Below are 18,933 nucleotides of genomic sequence, written 5' to 3' on the forward strand. Positions count from 1 at the left end.
TTTCTTTAGCTGTTCTGAAAAAAAAAAAAATGTAAAGGTCCCTCTTTATTCCCCAGAGCATGTTCGGTATACATTCTCTCTCACTCTCTTTGAGAATCACATTTTGTTAGGTTAATTGGAGACCCCAAAACAACAACAAAAACACGACAAAACCAAACACCACTTTCCCGTCCCCTCTGCCACCAGGAGCAGCCTGCAGCCATTCCAATATTTCATCCCGGCTGCGCTGCACTGCCTTGCAGCCGCACTGGCGTCTCCTCCTGGACCTGGTTCAATTATAGATGAAAGTAGGAGCTGAGATGCGTGGTTTTGTCTGCTTAGCTGAATAGCACAGCGAAGGGGTTAGGAACTTCTCCCGCTGCCGCCTCCGCCTCCGCCTCCGCCTCCGCCTCGGTGGGTCCCGATCCGTCCCGCCGGCCATGTGCTGTGCCCCGCGGGCGCAGGGCATGGTGCGGGGGACTTGGAGGGTGTCCTGTCCTCTCAGGGGTCCGCATTCTGAAAGCTGAAGTGTCTGCCCCCCACCGGGCCTTTCCTTTTCGGTTTCTATTTGTTGTTGATTCCTGACTGGCATCATGATTTGTGCCGGAACCTAGAGGGAAACCACTCGCCTCTGTCCATCAGCCCGCTGCTCGGGGACACGCTGGTGGCCGGCCCAGGCTGTTCTTCACATTGAGACGCGCAGACCTGCTGGGCTGAGCGGCTCAGCACATGGAAATAGAGGACATGTGGACAGTGGACTATGCAAACTTGGGAATGAACCGCACATGCATACATTTATTAGACATGAGCAGTGTTTGTGTGTGTGTGCACGTGCATGTGTGTGTGTGCTTGGGTGCCTGTGAGTTTGTGTGTTCAATAGGGACTTCCTGATATGGCCACACTCTGTTACGAGAGAGCCTTGGGTGAAATGGTCTCTTAGCGACAGGGCGGGCCCTGGAGGGCACTGCGCCCGGGGCTAGAACAGAAGTGAGAGGCTCGGCCCCCATGTCCCCGACCAGGTGAGACAGCCGGTGACGTTTCCCTGTTCAGCTCTGACTCGGGACGGGGTCAGATCCCCTGGACACTGCCTGCAGGAGACAGGCCGTTCTGGACTTGTTAAGGAACGCCTGCTAGGTTGGCGCGAACTTGTCTGCAGTGAGGGGGTGCTTCCCAGAGCCACCGAGACACTGAGTCTGGCTCTGATCCTGCCCCAGGGACGACCCTGAGACAGGGGGACCTTCACACTCCGGTGTCAATCATCCTGGGCGCCATGATGGCTCCCGGCAGAGTGTTTCTTTAATGTGGAGCCACAAACCCGCAGCCCCACACTGTCCCTTCCACTCGAGTCCTGGAGGACGGCTTCGGGCTGTGGGGATTGTGGAGTGGCCTCCATGGCCAAGGGACCCAAAGGCCCCACGGCCCGGGAGGGGCTCCCACTGCCGCCTTCACTCCTGGGAAAACATCCAGGTTTCACGTTCGAGGGGCGGGTACATTTTGCTGAGGAGCCCAGATTCCACTCCCGTCGTTGGAGCAGCACCGGCGGCGGCTTCCCTCGCTGCCCAGGGCACGTCGCAGGCACTGACGGAGGCCGAGGTGCTCTCGTGTGTTCGCTGTTGTTAAGGAAGGAGAGGGGCACCCTGTGTCCATGACGGGAGGCATGTGGCGTGTGTTTGTGTGTATCTCTGAGCCGTTGCCCATGGTGTACGTCCCGTTAGCTTCTTACTGTGCGTTTCCTAAGTTCACACGTCCACATGGAATGTTTGATGGCTGCTCTCAGGCTGATGTCGCCGTGACACGGGCTGACCACGTCCGTCAGAGGGTGCGCCAGTCTCTCCAGGACCTCAGGAGGAACGTTCTGGGGCCACCTGCCCAGCGCATATTTTACTTAGGCCCTTGGTGTTCCGAGCCATAATTCTGCTGTCTTATTTTGTTGCATTTTCGGCTGTGTCCTCTTTCTTTCAGCTCACCCTGTAATCCTATTGGAATTTGTCTAAAGAGCGCTAGTCCACTACCCGGAAAAAGACGTAATTGTGGCAACTTTGGTCTCAGGCCTCTGTGCAGGGCCAGCTGAAGGGAAGGGCGAGGTGGTGTCTGTGGGAGCTCCCCCGCTTCCGATGGGCAGCAGGCAGCCTGGCTCCTGGCCGGCACTGAAGCGGCTCCGCCGTTCTGCCTAAGGACACTGCGCTCCTGCGCTCGCTAAGGCTTCGGCGTCCTTTGTGTCAGCCGCCCTGCCAGCATCACGGCCTCTGTGAGCGGCTCCTCACTTGGAAAGGGCTCTGCATCAGGAGGCAGATGTCCATTGGGTGGAGATGAGGATGCCTCCCTCCACGCCCGCCTCCCCGCGGAGGGGCCAGCGGTGTGTGGGGCAGACGTAGCCCCTGCTCAGGCACATGGGGAGGGCACCTGGGCCGGACATGGCCGGTGTCGGGAGACACGGTGCCCACAGCCCACTCCTAATGCCCCCGAGTCTCTGCCCGGCAAGATTAGATGTTAGCTTTAAAACTCATCTCGGGTGGTTATGTGTGCCTGTGTGCGTGTTTGTGTGTGTACGTGTGCAGCGGAGTGGGCATTAAAGTGTCTTTCCTGATGGGAGAAGTCAGGACGCTTTTTGCTCTGATTTGTCTGGGAACGTGGATCAGGAACAGGGAATGGCCTGCCTGTGAAGACTGGCTCTGGTCACAGCTGCCTTCGGGGCCAGAGGGGCCCGGCTGCGCCCAGAGCTGGTGGAGACAAGGCGACACGCTCTGGCCTCCTCTGTGCCACGAGGCTGGCTCGTGCTCGTGCTCGCACTCGTGTGGCCCTGCCGGCCGCCCTGCTTCCGCCCAGTTTGCTCCCGGGGCCTGCCTTGAGGACGCTGTGCTGGTTCTAGTCAGGCACATCTGGTCACTGTTTCCAGAACAGCCAATTTGATAAGAAAATGCATTCTGAGGCGGGACGGACTCTGTAACGTGTGGGCTCAGGGCAAAATGAAAGCGCAGACCCCTCGTTCAAAAATTCTAAGTTCAACCTGTGGCGTCAGCACATTAAACCAAAGGCAGGTCCTGGGGAGACGGGGCCCTGGGACGGCCCCAGCCGCTCGACCCCGGAGCGGGAGGTTTGGCTCGGAATATAGGGTGACCTTTAGTCCTGGACGCTTCCTCAGGGGGCCTGGATGGTGTGGGGAGGAGGCATTCCCATGGGGGCTGCAGAGGGGCAGGGCGTGGGGTGCAGGTGGCCTCTTCGTCTGCCCAGCTGGGGGTGAAGCAGGAGCGTGCTAACTCCCCACCACACGAGGAGAGAGCTCTGTATCACTCATTCTCGAAGGATTCTGTCCAGGAGCCGCGGCGAATGGACACGTGGGAGGCAGCACAGACACAGAAACTGGCCCTCTGTCCTCGCTGCCACCCTGGTTCGGCTCATTGTCGAGTTGGTGAGTTTATTCTTGTAAGTGTGGATAGGCCATCCTCACGGACACATCCCAGCGCCTTCCACGCATATTTGTGGCACAAAAGCAGGGAGGATGGAGGTCCACTCAGACATCGGGCTGCGTCTCTGGGCGCCCCGGGAGCCGAGAGCATCCGGCCGCCAACACAGGCGTCGGCACAGAGCCGTCCCCAGGAAGGAGCCGCTGTGGGACCAGAGCACATGGTTAGCTCTGCATCCTCTGAGGAGGGCGGCCATTGGGCCTTTCTCCATGTAAGCGGGTCTTTCTCCATGTAGGCGGGCCTTTCTCCATGTAAGCGGGCCTTTCTCCATGTATGCAGGCCTTTCTCCATGTAGGCGGGCCTTTCTCCGTGTATGCGGGTCTTTCTCCATGTAGGCGGGCCTTTCTCCGTGTAAGCGGGCCTTTCTCCATGTATGCGGGCCTTTCTCCATGTAGGCGGGCCTTTCTCCATGTATGCGGGCCTTTCTCCGTGTATGCGGGCCTTTCTCCGTGTATGCGGGCCTTTCTCCATGTAGGCGGGCCTTTCTCCATGTATGCGGGCCTTTCTCCGTGTATGCGGGCCTTTCTCCGTGTAGGCGGGCCTTTCTCCGTGTAGGCGGGCCTTTCTCCGGGTAGGCGGGCCTTTCTCCCTGTATGTTGGCCTTTCTCCGTGTATGCGGGCCTTTCTCCGTGTATGCGGGCCTTTCTCCGTGTAGGCGGGCCTTTCTCCGTGTAGGCGGGCCTTTCTCCGGGTAGGTGGGCCTTTCTCCCTGTATGTTGGCCTTTCTCCGTGTATGCGGGCCTTTCTCCGTGTATGCGGGCCTTTCTCCGTGTATGCGGGCCTTTCTCCGTGTATGCGGGTCTTTCTCCGTGTATGCGGGTCTTTGTCCGTGTAGGCGGGCCTTTCTCCATGTATGCGGGCCTTTCTCCGTGTATGCGGGCCTTTCTCCGTGTATGCGGGTCTTTCTCCGTGTATGCGGGTCTTTGTCCGTGTAGGCGGGCCTTTCTCCGTGTAGGCGGGCCTTTCTCCGTGTATGCGGGCCTTTCTCCGTGTAGGCGGGCCTTTCTCCGTGTAGGCGGGCCTTTCTCCGTGTAGGCGGGCCTTTCTCCGTGTATAGGGGCCTTTCTCTGTGTAGGCGGGCCTTTCTCCATGTAGGCGGGTCTTTCTCTGTGTATGCGGGCCTTTCTCCGTTTATAGGAGCCTTTCTCCGTTTATAGGAGCCTTTCTCCGTGTATGCGGGCCTTTCTCCATGCATAGGGGCCTTTCTCCATGTATGCGGGCCTTTCTCCGTGTATATTGGCCTTTCTCCATGTAGACGGGTCTTTCTCCGTGTATGCGGGCCTTTCTCCGTGTATGCGGGCCTTTCTCCATGTATGCGGGCCTTTCTCCGTGTATAGGGGCCTTTCTCCGTGTATGCAGGCCTTTCTCCATGTATAGGGGCCTTTCTCCATGTATGCGGGCCTTTCTCCATGTATAGGGGCCTTTCTCCATGTATGCGGGCCTTTCTCCGTGTATATTGGCCTTTCTCCGTGTATGCGGGCCTTTCTCCGTGTATGCGGGCCTTTCTCCGTGTATGCGGGCCTTTCTCCATGTATAGGGGCCTTTCTCCATGTATGCGGGCCTTTCTCCGTGTATATTGGCCTTTCTCCGTGTATGCGGGCCTTTCTCCGTGTATGCGGGCCTTTCTCCGTGTGTGTGGGCCTTTCTCCGTGTATGCGGGCCTTTCTCCGTGTGTGTGGGCCTTTTCCGTGTATGCAGGCCTTTCTCCATGTATAGGGGCCTTTCTCCGTGTATGCGGGCCTTTCTCCATGTATAGGGGCCTTTCTCCATGTATGCGGGCCTTTCTCCGTGTATATTGGCCTTTCTCCGTGTATGCGGGCCTTTCTCCGTGTATGCGGGCCTTTCTCCGTGTGTGTGGGCCTTTCTCCGTGTATGCGGGCCTTTCTCCGTGTGTGTGGGCCTTTCTCCGTGTATGCGGGCCTTTCTCCGTGTGTGTGGGCCTTTCTCCCTGTATGTTGGCCTTTCTCCGTGTATGCGGGCCTTTCTCCGTGTGTGTGGGCCTTTCTCCGTGTATGCGGGCCTTTCTCCGTGTGTGTGGGCCTTTTCCGTGTATGCAGGCCTTTCTCCATGTATAGGGGCCTTTCTCTGTGTATGCGGGCCTTTCTCCATGTATAGGGGCCTTTCTCCATGTATGCGGGCCTTTCTCCGTGTATATTGGCCTTTCTCCGTGTATGCGGGCCTTTCTCCGTGTATGCGGGCCTTTCTCCGTGTGTGTGGGCCTTTCTCCGTGTATGTGGGCCTTTCTCCGTGTAGACGGGCCTTTCTCCATGTATGCGGGCCTTTCTCCATGTATGCGGGCCTTTCTCCATATATATTGGCCTTTCTCCATGTATGCTGGCCTTTCTCCATGTATATTGGCCTTTTTCCGTGTTTGCGGGCCTTTCTCCGTGTATGCCGGCCTTTCTCCGTGTATGCGGGCCTTTCTCCATGTAGGCGGGCCTTTCTCCGTGTATGCGGGCCTTTCTCCGTGTGTGTGGGCCTTTCTCCGTGTATGTGGGCCTTTCTCCGTGTAGACGGGCCTTTCTCCATGTATGCGGGCCTTTCTCCGTGTATGCGGGCCTTTCTCCGTGTATGCAGGCCTTTCTCCGTGTAGGCGGGCCTTTCTCCGTGTATGCGGGCCTTTCTCCGTGTATAGGGGCCTTTCTCCATGTAGGCGGGCCTTTCTCCGTGTATAGGGGCCTTTCTCCGTGTATGCGGGCCTTTCTCCGTGTATATGTACACATCCACACTTCCCAGGACGTACTTCTCTTCTGAACCACCTGTCAGGAGGGACGTGAGGAGGGGAAAGCGAACATGTACTTCCCACCAGCCGCCTTCGAGGCCAGAGAACAGTTGAAGGAACAGCTCTGGAACGTCATCCGGGCCTCCCGCCCATGGGAGGTGGCGAAGGCAGGGCTGCGATGCCGAGCCCGTGCTCCCCACTGCGGGGCCGTCCGGGTCCGGTTCCCATGGCAGAGCTGGTCGGGGGAGAGCACCAGCCCCGGGCCTGCCATTAGTGTTTGCTGGGTCCTGGGGGCTGCGGTGCTTTAGAGCTTCATTTGTGGAATAATCAAAAAACAAAAAATACCTCCACTTGTGCCCCTCGAGTGTTTTGGAAATGTGACCTGGATTTGTAGTTTCCATCACCTCTCCTGGGGGGAACCCCGTGGTCCCCGATCAACTCCCCGACGGAGTCTCCTTGTCGTAAACTTTATGGTCCTCGTCCTCCTGCAGACCCGGCCCTCGTGGGGTCAGGAGCATGTCTGTGCTGCGCAGGCGCTGGTGACAGCATCGGAAGTGAGCGTGTGACCTGGCTCCCAGAAGCGACGTGCCGAGTGGCGGCCTTGAGCCGGTGTTTAGTGCCGTGGCCCAAATGGGGTAGTTGATGAATAATGTGTGCGTGATGAGACGCTTTGTCACTGAAAGGGGTTTGGGCCCTGCTCTACCATCATGCCCGTTCCCTCCGTCCATGCCTGTCACCTGCCCCTCCCTCGCGGCGGCCCGTTCCACCCCTTTCCACTGCCTCCCCAGCTCACAGCAGGTGACTGGCTTGGGACCAGGCGTCATGAAGACGACAGGCAGCGGACGTGTCTCTGGGGACCAGCCCAGGCTGGTGCAAAGACCATGACCTGGACGAACTCGAGTTATCTCTGGAACCCTGGGCTGAGTTCAACGCCTGTGAGCCAATTCGTAAAAAAAAAAAAAAAAAAAAGTCCAAGATCTTTTTCTGAAGACCGATGTCAGGGTCCGAGGCGCTGATGGGGATGCAGGAAAGCCGTGGTAGGGCATGGAGAGTCCTGGAGGCACAGTCCGAATCTGCTGCAGGCTGTCTGCCCGCTCTTCCGGTCAGAAACGGCCCCAGGACCCCTGAGCCTCCTTCGCTCTGCCCAGGTCCCAAGGCCAAGCAGCAGACCAGGGCCATCGACCTCCCTGGGAACCCGTGCTTTTCCCACAGGTGCCACACGGGGCCCCGCTGCCCGGGCCTCAGGCGGGTGGTGGTCCCTCGCCAGCCTCCCCCCGCCTCCGCGGCGGCTCCGAGTGCCAGGCCCTCTCCTCGGGGCGTGGCCAGGCCATTGTCCATTTTCTGCCATGACCTTGGAGGCCATCATCATCACTGCCTGTTACGTTTGTGGCTCACACACTGTCCATGAGCAAGTGCGGTCTGAGCCGAGTCCCAGCACTCTGAGTCTTTGACGCTCCCAAACCCTTTTAATGAGATGGTGTTCATTCCAGGGATGTGGGAGGTGTGCAGGGCAGGGATGAGGAGGGCTGTGCCTCCAAGAGAGGCATGAGCCAGCGCCAGCAGCACCCACACAACACTCATTGCAAAGGCCAGTCCAGCAAGGCTGGCTAGGAAGTAGGTGTGTCCTGTCGCCTGGAGATCAGCTATCAGGAGCGCCCACCTCCAGCCCGGAGGCCTCTATCCCCACCGCCATCCTCCTTCACCTGAGAACCTTGAGGAATTGGGAACTTCCTGCCCATATCTTCAACTAAGGGACCCCGGGAGGTTCAGCATTTATTGCTTTCTGCCCCGGGATGGAAACAGCTCTGGACAGCTACTATTTGAAAAACCTATATTTTGCTTATTATCCAAAGGAGAAGGGAATTCTATTGTAGCTAAATGAGAAATTGATATCTTTGTTGCCCTGATGGGTGTGTGTGCATGTGCGTGTGAGCCTATGTTCATGTATATGTGTGTGCCTGTGTGCATGCATGTGCGTGTGTGTGCTTGTGTTTGCGCATGAGTGCAAGTTTATGTGAGTGTTGGTGTATGTGTGTGCCTGTGCGTGTGTGTCTGTGCACGCTTGCATGTGTGTGAGTGCAAGTGTGTGTATATCTGTGTGTGCATGTGTCTGTATATGTGTGCATTCGTTTGTGCATGTGTGTGCATGAGTGAGTATGTGTGTGTGCATGAGTCTGTGTGGGTGCTTTTGTGTGTGTGTGAGTGCAAGTGTGTGTGTGCACTGGCAGGAGTGGTGTGCCCAGCCCTCGCTGCCTCCATCCGTCTCCCGCAGCTGCCGCTGAACCACAGCAGGAGGGCCGGCTGCTTTTCCCCACGGACAGGCCGCTCCGTGGCTGCTCTCATGCCTCGGGCTGTGTCCCTGTGCCCAGGGCTCTCCCGCCTGTGTTGTCTGCACGGGCACTTGTTTGTCCGGAACACACAGCCCTCTGCACTTGACAACTGTACAGTCTTTCTGCCTTTTCTCTGAAACAGCTTTTTTAAAGCCCCAAGGGACCCTTAAAAAAAGAATGCAAATGGAAATTGTCCTGGAGCTGGAGGAACGTTGCTGTGAGTCATGGGATCCTGGCCACGTGGGGACAAACTATTTTTTATTTAGGGCAATATTTCCTCCTCGGCATTTATTACGCCTCTGTTAAACACAGCTCATGTGACTCAGAGGCAATCAGAGGAAAAGCTGGAAGCGGAGCCATCCGTGGGCAGGGCGAGGCCTTGGTAATAGCGGCCATTACCACTGAAAGGCAGCTCGCCCACCTGCCCCGGCCGCCCATCTGCGAGGCTCTGGCCTGGGCTGGGTGGCCGGGAAGGGGGTGGATTGCAGAAACCCGACCTCAGAGCAAGGGAACAGGGAGCTGAATTCAAGTTTGGGCCCCATCCCAGGAATAGAAACCCCACTGGTCCCCAGAACTCAGGCAGCATCTGTGTCTTCCTCCTCCCCATGGCTGCTTTCACCCAAAGGCCAGCCGCAGGTTCACTTAGGGACAGGACTCTCAGCAGGGAGGTGGCGTGGGGCAGTGCCTTCCAGTTCTGCAGAGCTCCTGTGGGATACAAGTGTCACAGGTTTGCCACACAGGCCAAGACTCTGCCATGTAGACCTTGGGGCTCGGCAATGCAATATTTTTATTTGTAAAAAGCATATGATTTTAAATCCTTTCATATGTTTTAAGTCAGCCTGACATGCAACCTGCTTTCCCTAGTCTGACAGCCGCTCTCAAAGTGCGCGTGTTCCTGGGGCGTCGTTGGCGGCGGGGGACATGTCTGTGAGGTCTGGGGAGTGTTTGCACAGCTCACAGCAGGTTTGAAGGAGGCCCCTTTTGCAGGGGGTACTGCTGCACATGGGTGCGGGGAGGGGCTGTGTGCAGGATCCCCTGTGGAATGGACGTTGTCTGGGAGTGTGGCCCTGTACAGCACTTGCCAGCCCCCACCTGCCACCCTACAGCCTGCACACCTTTTGGGTGTGGTATTAGAATGCAGTGAGATGCTGGGTGGCATTGGAAAGGCGAGGTGGCTGGCTCCGCGGTGACCTTGGGCTGTCTGTCTGTCTGAGCAGATCTGGCAGAACTTCTGAATCGGGCAGTTCCTGAGCGCTCTGGCCGCCTGAGGGCAGAGCTGCAGGCAGACCAGTGAGGGGCGCTGTGCTCAGCGTCGGCTCTCAGAGGTGGCCACGCCCATTCTGGGCCCAACCCCCACCCCCACACCCCCCCCCCCCCCCCGCCTTGGCTACCAAACCGAGGGCCATTCCAGCAGCGGCACTCACCACCGAGCAGGTGGAGCGAGGCCGCCTGCGTTTGCTGGCTTTGCCCTGAGAGCAGCCCTGGGTGTTGGGGCGCAGTGTGAACCCTAGCATTATTCTGGTTGCACGCCGGAGTGAATTTAAGCTTCCTCGGAGCGTCTTCAGCTCATGTCGCTCACGAATGGAACCACTTCCTCCCCGACCAGCCCTTCCTGTGTGACCCCGTTGTCTTGCCTTCGGCTCTGGGCAGACGGATTGGACCCTGATAGACAGAACTGGGTGGCCCGCTGGCTCCCAGTTGCCTAGGGACACGGCGACACCCCATGTCATGTGCGTGTCAGCAGTGACACTGCGGTCTGTTTGCCTGTCAGTTTTCCCGAGCCCGGCAGTTTTGGTCTCGGGATCTCCTGTCGAGAGGAAAGCCTCCACGGGAGGTTCCCACAGGCTGTGGTTGGTGTGGGGAGTGCTTGGCGGGGGGGAGGGTGTTGTAAGGACTAAGATAGTGAGGGTCGCTGGGACAGGGAGACAGGTGGTCCAGGCCCAGCGTCTCAGAGCCCTTCTACCCCCACTCCCGCGCGCCATGGCTCCTTTCTCACCTTGGCCTCCCTCCAGAGCGGCTCCCGATGCAGCTGGAGCACCTGCTAATGCGTGGCAGGCAGGTCCGGGGCAGGCAGGTCCTTGAGGAGTGCCTGGAGGGAGGCTTACAGAAGAGCAGCGGTGGAGGAACGACGGGGGAGGGGGAGCGGCGGGCAGGCAAGCGTGTCTGCGCAGGGCAGTGGGACATCCATGCGGCCTGGGCACGCTTCCCGGGTCCCCCATGATCGAGGAGCCGTTTCCTAAGGTGTCCTGTCCATTTGGAAACGTGGGCAGGAGGAAGGGCGGAGGGCATGGTGGGTGAGGAATTCCAAAGGGCACCACCGTTTCTTTTTCGCAGGAGGAGGCGGGGGAATCTTGGGCCACGTGGGCTGCGACCGGGGTCAGGTTCATGGCCACACGAGGCAGAATAAGAATGAACCTGAAACAGTGTCCTCTTCAGCAGCACAGGTTGTGGGAGGCCGTGCTGTCTCCTCCCCTGGAACTGACTCGTCCTCTGCTGGGGCGCCAGGAGGGCTGGCCGGTGGGTGACGGGTCTCAGCCGGGAGACGCACAGCTCCTCTCGCGTGTGGGCGGGTTTGGTGGCGTCAAGGTGAGGTGGGGTTCTTACGTGATGGACTTGGAGTCCCAAGGCCGGGCCACATGCCTCTGTGATCCCGTGTCCTCTGCGTGGCCGTGGCCATCACTGCGGCAGAGTTCGCAGGCTCTGAGGCGCTGCCCTGGCCGGGGGAGAGGGTGTCCCCTTGGTTGTGATCTGGGGACACTGTGATGCACCCGAAAAATGTGCTCAACTGCAGCGACGTCCAAACTTTCCCAAGGACAGGAGGAGCAGGTTTTGTCCCATAAAAACCCGGGTTTCCCCCTTTCTCCACGGCCATCTTCCCGTGTGGCCGCCGGCACAGGCATCTCCTGTCCCTCCTGGAGGCGCCCAAGTGCGCCAAAGGCCACAGCCCAGCAGGAGCCCCGCGCCAGTGCGGCCTGAGGACCCTCCGTGTAACTCAGCTGCTCACCCTCCGGGGAGAGGCCTGCTCATGACATAAGCTGGCTGCTGTCAGGTGTGTGCTTCGAGCCAGCAGGACCGCCTCCGTGGGCTCATTGCTGGTCACTCCGGCTCGGGCCTGAGGGGCTCCAGCTCAGACCCAGGAGGGGCGTGAGGTCTTGATTTCAGCTGCTTGTCTCTCAGCCTCCGCACCAGACGCTAAATGCTGCTTCTCCCGGTTAAGGGAAGGAGCAGACCCTGTTCTAGGAGCCTGGGACCTCGCCCCCAGCACCGCCGCCGAAGGTCACCAACCCGACGGCACGTCCTGCGTGGGGCGGGGGGAGTGAGCGAGGGAGGACAGTGCGGGGAGTGTATGGTGGACTCAGCAGCCACCCCAGGCCCGCCCACGGGGCAGGGTGGCGCAGGGACCTTGAAGGCTTTCTCAGGGCCCAGTGCTTTCCTCGAAGCCGCAAAGCCTGGACCCACTGGGACCAGGACGCTCCCTCGGCGTGTGGTGGCTGATCTCTTCAGAGTGAATGGTACATCCATGCGGCCCGCAAGCCCATCCTTGTGTGTGTGGCTTGAGCTTCCAGAGCTCACAGTGGGCCCCAGGGTCTATGTCCTGGGTTCTGCGTGAGGGTGTGCGGTCGTGTGGCGGGTGGAGGGGCCAGTGGTTAGGGAGCCTTCTCTCTCCACGCGTGGACCGGAGAGCGCCTGGATCTCACGGGAACCCCTTCTGGGAAAACCACCCGTGAAGCCCCCGAGCATCTTGGAAAAACTCTCGGGAGTCTGAGGTGACTAGTGATGCCTCCCAGCCCTGACGGGGCACTGACGGCTCTTCTCCAAGGACGGACAGACCGACTGCTGTGGAGACTCCAGGGTCCTCCAGGCACAGAGCCGCACCAGCAGCCACAGGCAGAGGGAAGCAGAGAAAAGCTGGGCACTGAGGTTTATTTCAGCTGAGCTGCGAGGCTTCACTTAGCAAAGCGGACCCGACCCGTCCACACGCCCGGTGGAGTGAGCTGCACAGCAGGTCAGCACAGAGAGAGCCCAGTTGGCATCTATTCCCTGCTGGGTCTCTTCGTCCCACCGCCTCCTCCCACAGCGGCCTCTGCTGAGGGGCCGGGGGCCCCGTCCGTCCTGCAGGGGCCCCTCTCCATCCCAAGGGGGCCCCTCTCCATCCTCAGGGGGCCCCTCTCCATCCTCAGGGGGCCCCTCTCCATCCCACACAGCCTCCATGTCCTCATCCGAGAAGACTCCGCGTGGGCTGGAGGGCAGACCGTCTGTGGGCCGAGAGATGTTGCCAACTCAAGGAGAACAAGACACATTTGCAGGCAAATGAGTTAGAGCCCCAGTAGCTAAGGCCCGGCCCGGGGGGCGGGTCTCTAGAGGGGAAGGGAGAGCCTGTCCTCTCCGTCAGCCCACGCCTGGCGCTGCTCAATGCTCTCATTGGTGGTGGGCACGCTGCCCCGCGGGAGTCTCCGTGCGGCCCTGATGCCAGCGCTGAGCCCTGCTCCCTCCTCTCCGGTCCCTGGCCCTGCCAGGATGTGCATGGCAGCATGGATGATGGCGCCGGCAGAAATTCCAAGCCCAGTGGCTCCCACGGCCGCAGCCCGTTATTTCCACCAAGTTGCCATCATTCACCGGAGCCGGCTCCTGCCCGGTGTCGCCTGGAAACCGGGCGTGGCGTCTGGGGAGCCTGTTCAGGATGGAGCTTGACGGTTCGAGAAACCAAAGCCCCTGGGCCGCCAGGTGTTTCTGTCTTCGGGGGTCTAGCCCCTTGGATGGTGCTGGGGGAGAGGGGACGCCGTGCAGGACACCCAGCTCAGGCCCTGTCTCAGCTCCAGAGGAAAGTCCCCGATTGGAGATGGGAAAGACGGGGAGCAAGGGCGACGGGGAGCAAGGGCTCTGCGGACTCTTCCCCAAAGCGGAGACGTCGCCCGCCCCCCCTCCTCCCCGCTTCCCCCCAGTCACCGCTCTGGGCTTCTCCTGTCCCAGGAGCTGGTTCTCTCAGGTGTGGAAGCTGGAGAGCCAGGCCCGAGGCAGGTCTGCCATGGAGCCCTTAGCCCCCGCGCCTCCCTCCCCACCGCCCAGCACCCCGGCGTGAGTCTAGCACACCCGCCCAGGGTGCAGCCTAACACCCACCTTCCGCCCGCCACAGGTCACAGGCTTTGTGCCTCCAGGGCTGCTGGGGCGTCTGAGCAGCGGCAGAGCCCTGTCTGCCTGCATGGGGGCAGGGTGTGGGCTGGGAGGGCCTTGGTCACGCAGGGTGAGGGGCCGTCGCGGGCTGTCCCTGAAGAACCCCGTGACCTCGTGTGCAGGTGAGAGGACTGGCTGGGTCCCAGGGGTAGAGATGGCCAAGGAAAAGGGCGAGCGAATCGGCGTGTTTTGAAATGGACACGGTGCCCGTAGATTCACCCGGTGACCTTCCGTTCCGCGTGCCTGGGGTCTTCTCCGTGGCGGCTGTGGCATCTCCCCTCTGGTGTCTCTCTCCCAAGCCTCAAAGACTGACAAGCTACACCCCTGCCTCCAGCAGGTCCCGGCAGCACCCTCTCCTGGCTTTCAACCTGCAGCCACCAGACCCCCCAGCCTTCCCTGTCCAGGCAGCACTGACCACGCAGCACCCCTGTTGCTCACCCAGACGTCCCATCTCCCAACTCAGCCACATGCCCGGCAGGACCCCAGAGCGGCCCCTCTAACAACTGAGGCTCTTCTGTCTGTTGCAGACCTCCGCTCTCTGCAGCCTCTCCCCGTGGCTGCTCGGGCTTTTGTGTGACTCGCCTCTAGTTACTAACCCGCCGCTATCTAATTTCCCTGTGACGTTAGCCAACGTGAAATCACTCTGCCTTCTAGGGTTCTCTCTCTCTTTCTTCCTTCTTTCCTCTCTACAGCTTGTATTTGCTTGGGTTGGTTAAGTTGCCAAAAACAAAACAACCCTCCTCAAACCCCAGAAGAGCTCGGCTTAAATAAAAGTCAAGTTCTCTCTCCCTGTCATACACAATCTCTATCTGGCTTCTCTCCCTCAGGTGGCTCCCATTCCCGAGGCCAACTCATGGCCCAGAGTGGCTGCTAGAGCACCAGCCATTGCATTCACCTTCCGGCTAGCATAAGAAGGGCGGGGGGTGGGGGGAGAGAAATGCCTTCCCGTGTTTGGACATTCCTAGGAGCTTTATGTCCAACTTCCACTGACCAGAATTTTGTCACCAGAGACGTGACCACATAATGGGGAGCAAGGAAGTTCCTCTCCGCCCAGTGGCCATGAGCTCCCCTAAAAATCAGGGCTCTGTTAGTCTACGGAGGGGGGTGTTGGAAGAAACCAACAGATCAACCTTTCCCTTCATCTCCGTGCAGGTCCCAGGCAGGAGAGAGACACATTCTGCAGCTCATATCCCGACATAAATATTAGAGGTCAAGTGCACATTTACACGAAGTAGCCGTGTTATTGTCAGCGGTGGCGGCAGTGGGCAGGGTCAGTGTAGAGGTCAGCGCGTCCTTCTTGCCTGTTCACTGGAAAAGCCTCCTTTCACTCCCACGTTCGATTCCCGTCCGCTTCCTCAAACCTAGGTCTGAATGGAGGCTCTCCGCTCTCCTGGTTATAATTTATTTATTTTTTAATGGAAACTTGAAAGCAGCTATTAGAGATGGCGGGCAGGCCAGCTGTCTGACACCAGGTGAGATTGCCTCCAAGCTAAGTGGTTCCCAGAAGAGTCTCAGTTTCCAGGACGTGTCTTCCGGGGGAACTGCGCCAGGTCGGCCACCTGGACGCTCCCTGGCCCAGGAAGGCCAGCTGGGGCTCTGCTCAGCAGGAGGCGTCCCGGACTCCGGAGGGCGGAGGGCGGAGGGCAGGGGCGCACACCTGCTCCTGGGCTCTGGGAGGAGGAGTGGGAAAGGCCCGAAGGAGGAGAAAGAGGCCACCCGGGAGAGGACACTGCGCCCCCTGCTGGCCCCAGGTCCCTGCCTGTGTGGTGGGAGTGGGGGGAGCACAGATCCCCCACACAGACAAAACCTTAGCCCTGCATCGCTCGGTGCTCTATGCTCCCGCGGGCCTTCGTCAGTGGGCTGATTGAGATCCAACCAACAACTGAAAAGCCCCGTTACCAGCACTGACATGCACTTTTATAAGAACATCCCGATGGCATCCTGACAGAGCTACAGCGTGGTTGGTGTTGTGGACATTGAGTGGTAAGGGAACCGAGAGGAAGGGCACGGTCACGCAGAGGGCATCTGGGACCGGCTCTGTCCCGCCGCACTCCTGTGCGCCACCGCGCGCCGTGCCACGGGGCTGGCAGGAGAACCTGCACCCCTCTTTACGTTCTGGGGGCACTAGAGGAAATCTGTCATGAATTTGCTCCCCTGGGGAAGCAGGCAGTGTGACCTCAGCCACAGGATAGGTTCATCTCGAGGCAAACGAATATGGAGACTTCTCCTGCTTCCTCCCCGGCCACGTCCTTTAGACACTTCCACCGTCGAGGCATTTCCGTGTCCAGGGGACACAGCACACTAACGGAGTGACGCACTTCTCACACTTTGTACGTACCCGTTTCCCGCACGTGGCTCCCACGTGGGTGGTCTAGGCCGCCCTGCCCTTGCTCGGCCCTTGCCTTCCGTCCTCTGCTCTGTGACTTTGGAGTTAATGTCACCTTTCATGAGGTGATTCAACTCGGCGGTGTGCGCGCTCATGAACAAATAAAAGGAGTAACATATTTCAGGGGGCACGCACTTTGCTCTTTCTGTAGGAACGCAAGGGCATCCTATCTCCATCCGACTCCTGTCCGAGTCCTGATGGACGGGGCGGCAGAGCAGCCTGGGGCGAGGCGGAGAGCCCTGCCTCCCGCACTCCTCCCGCCGGAGGTCGTGAAGCCCGGCTCGTGGACAGTGGGACTCCCTGCGTGGAGGGGAGCCCTGTGCCTTCACATCAGGCAGAGAGAGTGGCCAGGGAGCGGGAGGGCACCCCCGGGGCCGGTCGCCTCACACCTGCTCCCGAACACCTGTCTGCCTCTTAGCCCAGGTTTGGTCCCTGCACTGCTGCTCACATCCCAGGACAATGTTCTCTGGCCCCGGCCTCCTCCCCACCTGTGGGTGTGAATCCAGCCTGGGCAGTAACCTGGGCCTCCCAGCCCACCTGTCCTCGGTGGGGAAACAGTGCCCTCTAGTGGGCCCTTCGGGGAGCGGCTCCGGCCCGGTCGTGGCTCGGCCAGACAACCCACTCCCGCGCTGAGCCTTGCACTGGTGTGTTTTCTCCTTGAGCGGAAAAGCGGAGTAAGAACAGGGGGGTCCTCTAATCTTGGGGGTTTCAGTAAAGGATTAACCCAGGGCCAGTGGTGGAAGGGTGGGTGTGACCTCAGATACATTGTAAAGGGGTGTGACAGTTTCTATAGAAATCACTTACCTGCCCTGACTGGCCTCTTACAAGAGGGGGTAGATTTGTGAGAAGGAACTCTTCCTTTAAGAATTATGACCAATAATTCTGAGCCGCGGCCTATTATACCCCCTTATGCACGGGCAGCAACGGGGATTGGCCCTTTAAGGCCGGCTTCAGTGATGCTGCAGGGCTGGGAGCGCGGGAGGGCGGCGGCGTCGTCAGGGACGGAACCTGATCGCATGTGAAGGCTGCGGATTAGGTAACAGCTCCGCTTGGAATTGGATCTGGAGGGCTCATTTGAGTGCAGCAGGGTGCCGGGAGATAAAGGGGACCTTTTAAATAATCATTTTGTCTCCTACTCGCCAGAGTAGGAAGCGTCGGTTCTGCTTAGGCCATCACCCTTGTCGTTTATCTCACTTTGGTGGGATTAGTTTAACTGGCTGGTTTTCCTGTCAGCCCCACATCCATGAGTCGTGGGCCCATATGTGTGTGCAGGGTGTGAGCTGGGCATTGTGCCTCCCTCACACCCGCGTGGCAGCCCCGGGCCCTTGGAGGCAAAATCTGCCACGGAACAGAGTGGAGGCGAAGGCTTTCTCTTATCCTTGCTGTTCCCATAGGTACAATTTTTTTCTCTGAAATTTTTTATCGGAGCCCCCAGCATGTATGGTGCCTCATATTTTTATCATACCAATTTCTTATTGTCCACATTTAGAAACCAATTATTGTACATTTCAGTGGGTCCTAATCTCTTTTTGAGAAGTATTTTCATAGGACTGAGGAAAGGATAGGATCTAAGTGAAATGCTCACACTTCTACTGTAATTTTTTAAATTCTCCCTCAACTAAATGGATCCTTCATGCTTTCGGGCGTCACACCCTTGTCCATCTGACCCTCCGCAGCGGGCACGGCTTTCTCCCAGGGTCCCTTCCCAACCATAGACATTTCCTTCCCTGTTTTATTGAAAACCAGGCCGTTGTCCAGACCAAGAAAAACAGTGATTAGGTCGGCGTGTGGGGTTTGTGCATCGCCGTGCTTCCCTCTGGTTGTTTAAAGAGGAAGCGAGTCCCGGTCGGGGCATAGTCCTAGGTTTCGGGTTCGATCCCTGGTTGGGGCATGTATGGGAGGCAACTGACTGTTTCTCTATCACGCCCCTTACCCTCCACTCTGAGGGCCACCGGGGTCCGCACAGCCCACTGCACGGCCGGCGTGCCTCAGGGTGTGATGCAGGAGTGGACTTCCTTGTGAACCACTCTTCTGCTTGGTTCTCCTTGTATTAGATACAGCCCTTCCCTGGCACACCCTCTGGGCTCACCAGGTGCACCCCTCCCTGAGCCAGCTCTTGCCCCCATTGGTCCAGTGGCACATCTCCATGGGTCACGGGACCCTGCCAGCCCATCCATCCCCAACATGTGGACAAACTCGGGACTGCTGCCCCTCAGGCCTCAGTGACTCCCCTCCTTTCCTGCCCCATCCAACGGTTTCCCACGTTTCTTCACTGCACATTCTTCACAGGTTCCCTCTCGACAAAGACCTGGCTGCTGGCACCCTTGCTGGGTGCACTGAGCTGTATGTCGGGTGCAGGGTGTGCCAGGGGTGAAGGAACCACCCACTGCCCTGCTGACCAACTAGATCCCTCCCTCCCTTAGTCTACCCTCTCCCCACCCTTACTGCCCGGGCACCACACTGCAGGCGCCTGCAGCCCCGCCCTTCACCACCCCAGGCACTGTGGGTGCGTTCAGTTCTGGTTTTCCCCGTTTGGTGCCCACTAATGCCCCTCTCTGTCTCCCTGCAGTTCTGAGCATCCGGGGCGCCCAGGAAGAGGAGCCCACAGACCCCCAGCTGATGCGACTGGACAACATGCTGCTGGCGGAGGGAGTGGCGGGTCCTGAGAAGGGGGGCGGCTCGGCGGCGGCGGCGGCGGCCGCTGCGGCCTCTGGAGGGGCCGGTTCTGACAACTCGGTGGAGCACTCGGACTACAGAGCCAAGCTGTCGCAGATCAGACAGATCTACCACACGGAGCTGGAGAAGTATGAGCAGGTAATGCCCGGGCCTCCTCCGCCCAGAATTGGCACCTGCCACCTAGCACGCCTTCCTTTCACATCA

At 59.2% G+C, this 18,933-nt stretch overlaps 1 protein-coding gene across 5 annotated transcripts in view; it reads left to right on the plus strand.

Annotated features, from left to right (window-relative positions):
* PBX1 (PBX homeobox 1) overlaps positions 1 to 18,933 on the plus strand; it is a 210,540-nt gene that overhangs the window by 148,033 nt on the left and 43,574 nt on the right. For all 5 annotated transcript variants that reach the window (XM_080648715.1, XM_080648713.1, XM_080648716.1 and 2 more), the window contains one exon: positions 18,623 to 18,867. In XM_080648715.1, coding sequence (XP_080504841.1) covers positions 18,623 to 18,867 — 245 coding nt within the window. The remainder of the gene's footprint in view (positions 1 to 18,622; positions 18,868 to 18,933) is intronic.

The sequence above is a fragment of the Plecotus auritus genome (assembly GCF_963455305.1).
Source record: "Plecotus auritus genome assembly, chromosome: 12".
Lineage (NCBI taxonomy): Eukaryota > Metazoa > Chordata > Mammalia > Chiroptera > Vespertilionidae > Plecotus > Plecotus auritus.